The following is a 15,301-nucleotide window of genomic DNA, read 5'->3' as shown; positions in this document are numbered from 1 at the left end:
TCTCCCAACATTCAAAAATGAAGCAACATAATTCTACAAAATCAATGGGTAAAAGAGGAAGCCTAAAGGAAAATATATATATATTTTTACTTCTTATTAAGATTATGATAGTTTACAACCTTGTGAAATTTCAGTTGTACATTATTGTCAGTCTTGTTGTAGGTGCCCCACTTCACTCTTTGTGCTCATCCCCCACCCCCCCTTTCCCCTGGTAACCACCAATCAGTTCTCCTTGTCTACATGTTTAACTTCCACCTGTGAGTGGAGTCATACAGAGTTTGTCTTTCTCTATCTGGCTTATTTCACTTAACATAATACTCTCAAGGTTAGGGTGAATTTTTTTCACCAAAGGCATACATCTTTGAGGGCACTGGCTTTACGTGAGGGTCTCATTCAACTTCCCCTTTTATGTGGATCCAAGGCTTTCTCATCTGCCTTTCTATGGGTGTGAAAATCAGATTTCTAAGACTGACACTCTTCCTTAACTCCCACTCTTGGGAGGCTCTGGTTCACACTAACGCTCTGATTCTCAGACTTGTCATTTCCGCCCCTTGGAGATCCCTCACCTTCTTGTGAATTCCAGTAAGCACTTAAGACTTTTTAAAAATTATTATATTTCACCTAGCACTTTTAGGTGTATATGGCAAGAGGATTTTCAAGTTGTCGATTCCATTAAACTGCCACAGTCAAATTCTGTTTGGTCTGTTAACTACTTGAATGTATTACTTTAAGAAAAAGAAAATATTTTTAAACAGCGTAATGTAGCAGTTATAACACAAATAGGTGCTCATGAGATCTAGTGTATCCTTGGATCAGATTAGCTGAAAAATTAGGTCCCTTAGGTGAATAAATTTTTACGAAAAATAATTGATATTTGATTCTTTGTTAAATGAAATAAACGTTGAATACTTTCACAAATTTTGTGGATCTTATAAGACAAGCTACAAAGTATAGCCACTGTGTGCACATGGTGTCACAAGATGTCAAATCTGTAATAAGTTCTCTCTCTCATGCAACTTCCAGATTTTCTGAAGTACAGCCACTATTTCTTAAAGGCAAATTATTGCAGAATGATAATAATAATTGTACATATGTGCTTAATATTTACCTTACATATATTTTAGGAGAAAAATATAATCAATTCCTTTATAAATGTTAGCAAACATATTGATATTTCATGGAATAGTAAAGTTTTGTGGGACACTTTAGAAAATTCTGAGGGAAATCTTGATATGCTGCAAAGTTCTAGGGTCTGGGCTCTGATGCCATCTCTACTATTTATTGGCTCCGTGACCCTAGGTGAACTAACCTCTCAGAGCCTCCTTTTCTTCATCAATAAAAGATGAGATGAGAGACACTTGGTAGGGTTGCAGTTAGGATGAAATGAGATAATGAACTCATCCAGCAAGTGCTGAATGAACATTAGTAGAAAGACAGAAGGAAAAAGGAAAGGGAGGGAAGAAGGAAAACTTGTAATGCTGAGGAATTCAGGCCGCTAGGGCCCCCCATTTCATTCAAGAACAGGAGTATGTTGGCCATGCCCTCCAATGAACTAACCCAATGCTAATTTCTAAATCCTCTTTGTCTAGATTGCTATCATTCATGCAAATTCATTTCACGTCTTTTGGAAAGTTTAGTATAACAATGAAGACAAGTCAAATTGACTAGAGCCCTGAGATGTTTGGAGTCATCCATCCCTTAGGAATGTTCTTCAGTGAACAGTGGAGGGGACCAGGCAGCTGAGATTCCTCCTGGGCAAAGAGCCCTTAAAGTGACTTATGAATACTGGCGGCTGGGACAAGGAGAAACATTGCCTGTGACTAAACTGAACTTTCATCTTTTTTCCTCAAAAAAGAAATTTAAAAAGAATCACAGAGCAAGAGGGTAGGAGAGAGTCAAACTACACAATGCTTTTGACCAGCACCCAAAATAGTATACAGAGTCTTGATCACCCTCCAGTAATTTCTAAAGGAATAAAAAGAACCCTTTAGCAGCCATTGTTTCTGCTGAGATGTTTTTGAGATGTCTGCTCCCCACGAATAGGTTTAGAGGTATGCAGAAGCACCAAACACCGTCAGAGGAAAATGAGCTAGTCCTGTTCCCCTTATTTGGTGGTGTTTATTAGTTTTTTCTTTTTTAATAGATCTCTGTCCTCAGGAATGTTGAAAGAGCTCAAGCATGTAAAGGGATAGTCAGCTCAAGCCTAACCTGACACAGCAATTAATTCATCTCTGGATGAGGACAGCTTAGGTATTATAAGCAGACAATGAATATGGTTTTTCCATCCATTTATGAAGATATTTAATTAGGGTAAAAGCTTGCCCTGAGTGAGCAGGTATGCTTTTCTGTGAGATAAACTCTCAGGAGATGATCTGTGTTACCTTGGTGACAGACAAGAGGAGGAACATTTGGTAAAAAGGGAAGAGAAGAGACACCACAATCATCCATGGGTCCTACAGGATTGAAGTGTGGGACAAAAGCTAAATATACTGTGTGTGAGAATGGATGAAGGTGGTGAAGACTGAAAGTCTGCCATTGCTTTCCTTTCATCAGAAGCTTAGATAGAAGCCCTCACATCCTCATCCCCGGGAAAAACGTGTTGATGTGAAAATGTCTGTCCAGATGAGCAATAATAATCACAAGGTTACTGGAGTTTTAGAAATGCAAATGTTTGTTCTGAACTAGCATCACATTAAAAATGAGTTATACAGCATATAAGTATTAGAATGTGTGCCTCTAGGTTAAAACATTAATAAAATAAAGAGAGGATGTTTAGAGAAATGAGCAATGGAAAAAGCATGAAACATTAGAAAGAGATAGCAGTAGTGTTTAATCTGACATAGGTTAAAATGCTGTTAGTTTCCTCAAGATAGACCATATTCTGGGCCATAAAACAAGCCTCAACAAATTGAAAATAATTGAAATCATACAAAATATAGTTTCTACAACAGAATTAAACTAGGAATAATACAGAAATATCTCTGGGAAATCCCCAAATAATCCATGCATGAAAGAGGAAGTCATAAAGGAAATTAGAAAATAGTTTGAATTGAATAAAAATGAAAACAATATGTCAAAATTTGGGGGATGCAACTAAAGAAGTACTTAGAGGAAATTTTATAGCATTATATGTTTATACTAGAAAACGAAAGTTCTCAAATCTGTGAACTGAGCGTCCATCTTAAGAAACTGGGAAAATAAAAGCAATTAAACCCAAAGCAAGAAGAAAAAAGGAAACAATAAAGATAAGAGCATAAATCAATGGAACTGAAAACAGAAAGGCAACAGAGAAAATCAAATAAGTCATAAACTGGTTCTTTGAAAGGATAAAAAAATTGACAAATCTCTAGGTACAGTGGTGAAGAAAAAACAAAAAAGAAGATACAATTTGATAATAGCAGGAATAAAAGAGGGGATAGCACTACAGACCCTGCAGACAGTAAAAAGACAATAAGGGGATATTATAAACAACTTTATGCCCCTAAATGTGAAAACTCAGATAAAGTAGACAAATTATTACAGACACAAACTATCAAAAATCACTGAAGAAGATAACCTGAATAGTCCTGTATCTACTAAAGAGATCAAATTCCTAATTAAAATCATTCTGATAAAGAAAACTCCAAGCCAAGATGGTTTCACTGGTAAATCCTACAAAATATTCAAGGAAGAATTAATACCAATTCTACACTAATTCTTCTCGAAAAGAAATGAGGAGGAACTACACTTCTCAACTCATTTTATGAGACCAACATAATCTTGATACCAGAACCAGAAAACAGCATTGCAAGCAAAGAAAACTATGGTTTAATATCCGTCATGGATGTAACTGCAAAAATCCTCAAAAAATATTAGCAAACTGAATCTATGAATATATGAAAAAAGATAAGTCATGATCAAGTGGAAAGATGGTTCAACATTAGAAAAAGCAATTAATGTAATTCATCATATCAATATTTTCAGAAAAAGCACTTGAAAATATTCAACATTAACTCATGATTTAAAAAACAAACAAAAAAGCCTCTTAGCAAACTAGGAATAGAAGGAACTTTCTTAACTTGATGAAGAACATCTTCGAAAAATCAGCGGTGTGTATCACACTGACTGAGAACAAGGCAGGGAGGCGTTCCTTCACCACTCCTACTCAGAACTGTACAGGAGGTCCTAGCCAGTGCGATAAGGCAAGAAAAAAGGAATAAAAAGTGTACAAATTAAAAAGGAAGAAGTAAAGCTATCTCTATTCACAAAAGAAATGATTGTCTTCAGAGAAAAGTCCAAAAGATTCTACACAAAAAGTTGTTAGAACTAATAACAGAGTTTTGAAAAGTCATAGGATTCAATATACAAAATCAATAGTATTTCTATAAGCTAGCAATAAACAACTGAAAACTGAAATTCAAAGAAAAGCTTACCATAATAGGATCAAAAAACATTAAATATTTAAGTATAAAGCTAACCAAATATGTCTAAGATCTGACTCTTGAAAACTAGAAAATATTGATATTAAATAAGACCTAAATGAATTGGCACATATACCTTGTTCATTGATTGGAAGACTAAATAGTGTTAAGATGTCAATTCTCCCCAAACTGATCTAAAGATTCAAAGCAATCTCAATAAAAATTCTAACAGGTTACTTTTTAGAAATCAGTAACATGATTTTAAAATTTTATGGAAAGGCAAAGAACTAGAATAGCTAAAAGTTATGAAAAAGAAGAACGAAGTTGAGGATGCATACTACCTGATTCTCACGTCCCATTCAGCGACAGTAATCAAAAGTGTGGTATTGACAGAAGGATAAGCACATAGATGAATGGAACTGGAGAGAGTGTTCAGAAATAGACCTACATGTATATAGTCAATTGACTTTCAATGAAAGATCAAAGGCAATTCAGTGGAAAAAGATAGCCTTTTTATCAAATGATCCCAGAACAATCAAACATTCACATATTAAAAAAGAAAAAAAAGAAATCTTGACCCATACTTTATACCATATTAAAAAAAAACACACAATATAGATCATATTCCTAAATTTAAACCTAAACTATGAAACTTCTCAAAGAAAACAGAGGAGAAAATCTTTGTGATTTTGAATTAGGCAAAGATTAATAAAATACACAAAAAGCATAATCCTAACACAAGAAAAATCTGGTAAATTGGACTGTACAAAAATGTTTAAATTATGCTCTTTGGAAAAAAAGCAGTGTTATGAAAATGAAAAGACAACCCATTGACTGGAAAATATATTCAAAACACACATCTAATAAAGGACTCATAGCCAAAATATATAAAGAACTCTCAAAACTCATAAGGAAATAATTCAATTTTAAAAATAGGTAAGGTATTTGAACAAACACTTCGTCAGAGAAGCTCTCTTAATAGCAAAGAAGCAAATGAAAGGATGCTCAACATCATTATTCATTAGGGAAATGCAAGTTAAAACCATGATGAGAGGGGCCAGCCCGGTGGCACAGCGGTTAAGTTCGCACGTACCGCTTTGGTGGCCCAGGGTTCACCAGTTCAGATACCAGGTGTGGACCTATGCACTGCTTGTCAAGCCACGCTGTGGTAGGCATCCCACATATAAAGCAGAGAAGATGGGCATGATGTTAGTTCAGGGCCAATCTTCCTCAGTAAAAGGAGGATTGGTGGCAGATGTTAGCTCACGGCTAATCTTCCTCAAAAAACAAAAAAACCCCAAAAAAACTACGATGAGAAACCATCATCTATTCAAATGGGTACAATAAAGAAAAACTGACAAAATAGCAAGTGCTGTTGAAAATGTGGAGCAAGTAGAACTCTCAAATACTGCTGGTGAGAATGCAAATTATTCAATTACTTTGGAAAACAGTATGGCAATTTCTTATATACACTCACCATACGATCTAACAATCTTGTTCCTAGATATTTGCTCATGAGAAATGAAGACATAAGAAAACAAAACAAATTAATGAAAATATTTATAGCAGCTTTATTGGTAATCGCCCCAAAAAGGAATCAAACCAAATATCCTTCAGCTGATGAACAGATTAAAAAACTATGGTATAGTCATATAATAGAATCCCACTTGACAATAAGAAGACATAAACTACTGGTACACACAACAATATGGATGAATCTCAAATGAATTATGCTAAGATTTACCGATTTACTAAGGTCACATGGTATATAGTTACATTATATGATATTCTGGAAACAGCAAAAATCTAGGGACAGAAAACATACCAGTGATTGCCAGGACCCGGAAGTTGGGGAAAGAATTGACCATGAAGTGACACAAAGGCATTTTTGGTGGTAAGGAACTATTCTATATCTTGATTGTGGTGATTTACATGACCATATGCAATGGTCAAAACTTATAGAATTGTAAACTAAAATGGATGAATTCTACTGCATGTAAATCATACCTCGAAAAACCTGACTTTAATTTTAAAAAGAGTTTTAAAGATTTTTAAGAAGCCACTTGCAGGGGAAAAATACAGTAAGGATCAGACCCAAGTAAATGAGAAAAAAATCTTCTAAGAAGGAAACACAGCTATTTAATCCAGGATGAAAGGAATCTAAAGAGAGAAAAAGTTTTCAAGAGAAGATGAAACCAGTAAATTAAGGTTAAGACGTCTGCAAAAAACAGCTTCTTCCTGGTCCAGGAGGTCATCAGGAACATACAGGGTATCTTAAGAAATGAGAAATAACTTGGTAGCTTCTTTAGAGTTGAGGCGACTGGGTCACAGAAAGAGAGGGGTAGGCAGGATTCTAAGATGCCTCACTCATTTCCGTCTCCCAGTGTACACACCCTGTATAATCTCCTGCACTTGAGTGTAGGTGAGACTTGTAAATATCCTGGGAATTCACTCCCATGATTAGGTGACTAGTCAATTGACTTGGAGTTCCTTAAATGGGAGCTTATCCTGGGTGAAAGTGACCTAATCTGGTGAGTCCTTAAAAGGGCAACTGGGCCCTCAGTGAATGGAGAGGTTCTCCGGTCGTGCTGTGACCCACCCATGGAGGAGACCATGAGGCAAAGACGTGAGGACAGCCTCCAGGAGTTGAGGGCAGGGAAATGGGACTGAATTCTGCCAACAACCAGTCTTCTCAGAAAAGTTCACTTATCTGCAAACCTCAGAGGAGATCAAAGCCCCAGTTAACCCTGATTTCTGCCAGGGAAGACTCTTAGCAGAGAACCCATGCTCAGATTTCTGACCTAGAGAAACTGAAGGATGATAAATGTGTGTTGGTTTAAGCCACTAAATTTGTGGTGATTTTGTCATCACAGCGATAGAAAACAAATTCAAAGAGTGAATGTGTCAAGCTAGTTTAATCAATGAGAATACTTGCATGGTTTTGACTCCAACAGTTCCTCACTCAATAGTAAGCTAGTTTTAATGATTTACTATACACAGAATCAAAAAGCACCATAAAAGGTAACATCACAGAGACAAGAGGGAAAGACTAAAGGGATGAAGTCTTTGGAGAAGAATCTCCCTCAAGTCTGCCCAGTGGTGGCCAAGAAAGCCCAGCATAGACTGGTGGAGGGGCCTTCTGTTGGAGGCTCCCTGGTCTTATCTCATCATACTTGATAATTCTGTGTCCCTACAGGTTTCCCTTCTCTACCTCCAGGCCACGACTGCACCCACTCTCCTCTCTGGGCTGGCCACCCTCCCACAGGTCTCCAGGGCCAACAGTGACATCCAGAGCAGAAAACGCGTCAGTGTTCACTTTCCTAACACTCATTCTTAACACACTCATTTGCAAGGCTAGGCACCAGGAAACAACCACTCAGCTTTATAACCACAAAAGAAAGCATGAATCATTCCTGAAGCATCTTTCTATATATGTGAGAATAGATAGAAGGGTTGCCCCCCCCAAAGAATATTGTTTGAATTACAGGTTGAAGTATCTTGCAAATTAAAAAAAATTACATTCTTCATTTTCATAACCTATTAACTCTTTTATTTTATAACATTGTCATTCTAAACATCATATAATGAAAATGGAATAAATAATAACTTACCCTGCAACTTTTTAGCCTGATGAAATCAACCTTCATAGAGACAAATCTATCCGAATTTCGACTGATGTTCTTAAGGTGTTCGACAAGATCCATACAGAACTTGTAACCTCCTTTAAGCACACACAGGATCAGAATGTCACAATATCCTAAGTCTTTCATAATATCCTTAGCCAGCCGCTCAATTCTGAAAGAAGGGATTAAAAGATATATTAAAGCATAACTACTTCCGAGTATTTTTGTTCCTTTCAAAAAAAATGCATGATGTATTACACATATCAGATAATGCAGGGGAATGTGTAGAAGTGCTTGGGAGATAGAACCCTACAGAAAAAGAAGCTTTGTTACAGCTGGACAAAGAGAGAGTGTTCGAAACATATTTCTGATAACCACATCATCAACAGTACATTTTTGCTCCTCTGTGTCACAAAAATGATTAAGGTGTAAAATACAATGTCAAAGACCATGAATGCTATTATTTTATCACTACAGAGCCTGGTTGTTAAGCTTAACAAGGCTATGATGGTATTTGGTGATGTTATGCTCACTTTATAGCAGAGAAAAAGGAAATGGAGAATGATTCGCCACCGTGCCACATTACAGGAGACTGGAGGAAAAGTCAAGCCCATAGTAAATATCAAAAGAATAGCATTTGTCTTATGTTTGACAAAGATAACACATTACCTATGTGAAAGGTGCCCCAGAGTACCATTCTAGTAGGCACCATTTCCATGGAATACAATGTGAATGATGCTTCCTGGAATTATGCAATGATGCAGCCTTGCGCTGGCACCCAATACCTAATTTGGAACTGTCATTGTATTTTTTCTAATTGTCTCATAGGTCCATTGCCCATACACCCATACAACATTAAAATCTTTAATAAAGGCAGGATCTAAGGTGCCTACTTTTTTTTAAAATTCCCACTGGCACTTCAAATAGAATTAGATTTAAAATAGATGAACTGAATGATCTGAATATATATGTATATAACATTATATATGTTCTACAGATGTAATATATATTACATAATGTATTTCATATATGTTTTTATATGTGTGTATATATGCATACACACATATAGACATATACATATAAAATGGCAGCCATGGTTTTAGACAACATTTTTCAAAATATGATCATCAAAAAATGTACATCAGCATGCCAGATATTCTATAAAAGGAACATCTGTTTCCAGCTTGAGGGACTGAAGAGGTTAACACATCCTCTCAACAAAAAGCAACTACAAAGTTGGACAAAACTGTCAAAAACAACCATTTCAGCAGTCTGGAAATCAACCAAAGGCATACAACAAACTGAGAATCATCTATTCATGAAAACACTGGACACAGGGTAGAAAGAGTACAAGTCTGTGGCATTCTTATCCAGGAATGCTCCCAACCCCTTCAACTCCCCTTCAGCCCTGTTGTTCAACCAGGTAGTTCAACCACGGTGGGGCACTGCCAGAGGGAGCTCACTTGACTGGGAGCATTGTCACCTAAAATGGCCATCTTGGTAGCACCTGAACAGAGAGGCCTAGTGGCTCCAGTATCCTGGAGTGGCAGTCTTGTCTGAGCAACTAACTGGCATACTAGTTGGGGATTTGATAGGGAGTTCCAGGAGGTTAGAATCATGGGAGAGAGGTACACAATAACCTCTTCACATATCCCAAGTTGACCAAAAGCTATGCATATGCACAACAGAGACTAGTGTGGGCTCAAGCCACCCACACATCCCTGGATGACGGAGCCTGTAAGCACATGCAGAGGAAATGCAAGAAAGCCCAGGAAGATTTGAAGAAGGCTGGAAAGTCAAATGTGTTTGCCAGACCCCTCACACACATTCATCAGCAGAGAGTGGAAGCCTTACTGGCTCCCGGTGTTGAGTACAATCTCCAACCAATCTTAGGCTGAAGACTAAGCTATGCAGACAGACGGCTGAACCCTGATAAGTGAAGCTTAAAAATAAAAACAAGAAAAATAAACTGCACACCATCAGAGGCTGCATATTGTGGGGGGAGACATTTCACGAAGTGGAAGACAAAAAAAGAAACAAAGAAAAAGGGCAATGAATAGGAAATAGTTACAAATATGACAGATATTAAACCAACTATATCACTAGTCACTTTAAATGTGAATGGTCTAAATACACCAATTAAAAGGCAGGGACTGTCAGAGTGGATTAAAAAACAAGACCTAATCATATGTTGTCTACAAGAATGCACTTTAAATATGAGGACACATATAGATTAAAAGTAAAGGGATGGAGAAGGACATACCATGAGAACACTAATCAAAAGAAATCTGGGGTAGCCATATTAATTTCAGATAAAGCAGACTTCAGAGCAAGGAAATTATCAGGAATAAAGTGGGGCATTATATAATAATAAAGAGGTCAATTCTCCAAAAAGACATAGCAATCTTTAATGTATATGCACCTAACAGGGTATCAAAAAACTGATAGAACTGCAAAGAGAAATAGATGAATGCACTGCTGCAGTGGGAGACTTCAACACCCTTCTCAGTAATTGTCAGATCCAGCAGGCAGAAAACTAGTAAGGATATTGTTGAAGTGAACAATACCATAGACCAACTGGACCTAACTGACATTTATGGAATATAGCATCCAACGTTCTTCTCAAAAGATATAATAAGAAAATGAAAAGACAAGCCACAGACTGGGGGAAAATATTTGCAAATCATACATCTAATAAAGGACTTACATCCAGAACATATAAAGAACTCTTATAATTCAATAAGAAGACAAAGAACCCAACTCAAAAACTGGCGAAAGACTTAACTAGACATCTCTCCGAAGATGTATGAATAGCTAACAAGTACACTAATCATTAAGAAAATGCAAATTAAAACCACAAGGAGATACCTTTATACATCCACTGGAATAGCTATCAACAAAAGGACACACAGTACTAAATGTTGGCAAGTATGCAGAGAAACCGGATCTCCAATCCACTGCTGGTGGAAATGTAAAATGGTACAGCCATTTTGGAAAATAACTGGCAATTTCTTAAGCTTGCCATAAAACTCAATGCCACTCCAAGGAATCCATCCAAGAGAAAGCAAGATAAGTCGACACAAAGACTTACAGGTGAACGTTCATTGAGGCATTATTCGTAATAGTCGAAAACTAGAAATCCAAATGTCCAGCAGCTGGTGAATCAATAATTAAATATTGTATGATTTAATTTATATAAAATGTTCAGAAAAGACAAAGTTATTAAGAAAGAAATCAGATTAGTGATTGCCTGATGCTGGGGGTAGAAGTAGGGGTTGACAGCAAACACATTTTTGGGGATGACAAAAATATTGTAAAACAATGGTGGTGATGGTTGCCCAACCATAAATATTGGCTAAAAATCATTGAATGATTTACCTACAGTGGGTGAATTTTGTAGTATGTAAATTATACATTAATAAATTCATCTTAAAGGTGGGGATGGGCATTCCTGGCCCTACTGTAGACCACTGAATCAGAATTTCTGGACATAAAGCTTAAGAAGATGCATTTTAATAAGTTCACTGGGTAAGACGCCTGTAAAGGGAACTGGCTTCAGGTAACCTTACCAGGACTCAATCATGTACTAGATCAGGATGCAATTAATTTAAGTCACAAAATTCATGTGAGAAAAGCAGGAATTTGTTTAAACCAGGAGATCCCCAAACTAGCATTAAGGGAAAAATCTTCTGAGAGTTATTAAGAGGTGTACTGAGTACAAAGACAAAAGTTGGTTTAATTGTTAAAGTCGAGGTTTCTTTTCCTTTTTTTTTTTTTTGCGGGAATTTCCATATCTTTAATATGACTTATCAACAGGAAGATTTAGCAATTTGGGAGTTGCAAAATCTCCCAAGTTTATTTGATCACAGAACCTCTTTTTCCCTCTGGGGATCAGAATTTGTATTCCATGGAAAGCCATGTTAGGCCATGAGAAACCCCAAACTAGACCTTATTTTAATAATATAGTTTGAGAGAAAGTGCAATATGCTAGTCTTATCCAATGGAAAATCTTAGAATTGGAGTGAAAGAATGACATTTTCTTTTGCTTACAGACAGTAATTGATGGAAAGATAATATCCTGGGAAGAGCGACCATGTAGGGTTTTTCAAACTTTCCTTTGGCTGAAGACCTATTTCATAAAGTTAAATTTTAACTCAGAAGAATATAACAGATTTAAAAAGACAGAGGCAGAAGTCTAAGGTTTAAGGAAAAGGGTTGGGTGGGGAGCCCAAAGTCTCAATTTCCTCCTGCACTTCAATGCCTCCTCCACTCTGATTCTGGGTCTCTGAAGAATCTCTGATTCCTGGGAGTGGACTGTGAAACCCATGAAGCTTGCTTTCCATATAAACATGAAGGCTTAAGTATTTGACCTTTGTATAAGAAATTAGAGGTATATAGGAAGGTAATAGTCTGGGCATTAAGGCAGTTTTGTTAAAGGGGTATGACCTATACACCCTGATGCTTATGGAGAGCTGAACTGGAGGAGACCCTCTAAAAACCAAGAACAAACAGCGGTGACTTAGGGGCTTAGAACAGGAGAGAAATGTTGGCTTTTGGAAAGCCAATCAGCTAGGAAGCAGCCAGAGGATATCTATGTAGACGGGTCAGAAAGAACTAGAAATAGTATTCTAGAAATAGTTCTGTGCGGATATTTTTAAGCTGCAAATACTCCTATTACGAAAACATTCCCACTGGCTGGAAAACATAATTGTGCACAGACTGGCTGACCTGTGATACATGACGTGATCCGAGATAAAGGCAAGTTGCAGGTAAAGCCCGGGTTTTAGGGGTGTGTCCTCTGAAGGCAAAGGTTACCTCTTAACTCTCCTTGGTTAACTCAAGAGTCTGCGGAAAAACCTGAGACAAAGGTCATAGGGTGAAGAGCAATGCTTTCCCCACTCCCATTTTCATCAGTTTGTATAGGACATTGTTATCCTGAGGCTGTTACTTATAATGTAATACCTCACATATGTATATCCTTCTTCCCATTTTCCCTGAACAAATGTCCAGGTAAAAAGTTCAGTTAAAGCACAGACTCATTTTATTCCAAATTCTCTGTCCTATAAAAGTTCTGTCTTCCACTACATAAAAGAGACAGGAATAGCGTCCTAAAGTGTATTGTATGATTCCCACAAGAGAGGGCCAGCCAGCGCAGGCCTAAGACTGACACAGGAAGTGACACTCACCTGTCCACAATGATGCCACGAGGTAAGAGGACATATTCCAAATCTCCATAATAATGCTGTGGGTATGTGAATAAATTCAAGTCATACCCTGGCCAATTGTCCTTAATCTGTAAATCAAATTATTTTGGTTACAAGAGTTTTCACTGGAAGTTTATTTTTAAAACATAAATAAACCAAAAAAAAGAGTACACTTGAAAAAAGAATAATATTGAATATAGAGAATAGGTCTGACAATCACTATGGCATTAAGTTATATTCTGTCAACCTAGGAAAAGCTCAGTGGGGACAATGTAATTTGTTTCACACAACCTGATAAAACATCTTGTACTGAAGGGAACAGAGAATTCAGTTCCTAACTTTTGGCATCACACAATAAAATAGAAACTTAATGTCTTATAGCATTGTTTGTAGAGTGTATATATGTAAATATATAATTTGTACCTAAACTATGAATATTATCATGAATCTATCATAAGTAACATTATGCTTATGATTGTATTAATATAGACAGTATCATAATACATTATTATATTATTATATATACTATTACATTTCTATGCATTGTAAGTGCCTCACCTGCCTGGGAAAAGTTACCTACTAAAGTACATGCCTCTGGGGATTAGTGTAGACCCAAACTTCCGAGTGGTCTAGTCATTAAAGCAAAGACTTCAAAAAGATGTACTATGGTGAGAACTTAAGCCAGTCCTATTGGGAAACTGTTGCTCCAGAAAATTGGCCAATTCGGTTAATGGATATCTTGCTTAGGCTGGATGCATAAATTTTATGGTTAGAATAGTAAAGAGGTGGGAGAGAAAATGAAGGTGAAGACCAAGTTACTTTTACTTTCAGATCAAGAAAGGATGCAACACAAAAGTGTCACGCGCTCAAGCTATACCATAGCTCTGTCGCAGGTCCCCCCTGCTTTGATTACTCCTGCACAATTCCATCAGACTCCTCTACCCAGCCTTGAGCTTTCGAGGCCTTTCATAATGCAGAGCTCTCCTAATTTTCCAGCCCAGTTCCCTCCCCCAGCCTTTCCCATCCTCAGATTGCTCCTCAGTCAAGTCGTGATCCTTCCCAGCTCTGCGTTCTGTTTATTTGCCTGTCTTACACCTACATGCTCTCGCTCTCTTTCCCCCCTCCCTCTGTAGCCCAAGCTCAGCTCCCTCCACAGAAGCTCAGATCAGGCCCCACTTCTTTCTGGAGGCCTTGCTGACTGCTTGCGCTCTCTGATCTTCTCACCCAAACTCCTGGTGCCCCTTGCAGCTCTCTGTCTTCCCAAAGGCTCCCAGTCAGGCTCCTTGAGAAGACTCTTGTCCCTTCAAGCCTCTGGCTCTTGGTCTGTTGTTTTAGAACCCATCTGTACTTCATTTAATGCTGGGCTGTGCCCCTGCTTTCCACTCTCCTCCTCACCTAGGACTCAAACCAACTCTCTTTTGCTCATGCTTGAGAAGGGCAACTTATGGTCCAGCCCCCACTCACTCCCACCCTAGTTCTGGGTTCTGGGATGCCAGCCAACCAAACTCATGGATGTCCCCCAAATGCATCCCTTCCGTATCTCAGTAACGGACGCTCATTTTTCCATTGCTCTGATCAAAACCTCAGAGTTGTCTTTGAGTCCTTTCTTTCATTCCCTCTTGCAACCCATTAGCAAATCCTATCATCGACTTCTTCAGAATTTAACCAGGACCACCTCTCAGCATCTCCACTGATTCCTACTGGTCCATGCCACCATTGTTTCTCCTGGGACCATGCCATAGCTGCCATACTCACCTCCCTGCTTCCACCTTGGCCTCTGCCCCCCACATGGCAGCTGGAGTGCTCCTTTAAAAATGCACATCATATCTGGGAAGTCTTCTGCTCATGTTTTTTCAAGGGCTTCCCATTTCACTCTGAGGACAATCCAGAGTCCTCTCAACATGGCCCAGAGGGTCTACCTCTCAGACTCATCCCAGGCACCCTCTTACTCCTTCAGTTTGCTTCAGTCACCGTTCTCCTTGTTGATCCTTGAACGTGCCAAGCACGCTCCTGCCTCAAGAGCTTTGAACATATTTCTTTTGCTTTCAATCCTCTTCCCTCAGATATGAAACAC

At 37.9% G+C, this 15,301-nt stretch overlaps 1 protein-coding gene across 2 annotated transcripts in view; it reads right to left on the bottom strand.

Moving 5' to 3' along the window:
• The window catches only part of PRTFDC1 (phosphoribosyl transferase domain containing 1), an 84,262-nt gene that overhangs the window by 61,621 nt on the left and 7,340 nt on the right, over positions 1-15,301 (bottom strand). For both annotated transcript variants that reach the window (XM_046679921.1, XM_046679922.1), the window contains exons 2-3: positions 13,210-13,316; positions 8,012-8,195 (exon numbers count right to left, since the gene is read on the bottom strand). In XM_046679921.1, the coding sequence (XP_046535877.1) occupies positions 8,012-8,195; positions 13,210-13,316 (291 nt within the window). The remainder of the gene's footprint in view (positions 1-8,011; positions 8,196-13,209; positions 13,317-15,301) is intronic.

This window comes from Equus quagga, chromosome 12 (genome assembly GCF_021613505.1).
Source record: "Equus quagga isolate Etosha38 chromosome 12, UCLA_HA_Equagga_1.0, whole genome shotgun sequence".
NCBI lineage: Eukaryota > Metazoa > Chordata > Mammalia > Perissodactyla > Equidae > Equus > Equus quagga.
Note: the sequence above shows the minus strand (reverse complement) of the source record. Positions and strands in the feature narration are given on the sequence as shown.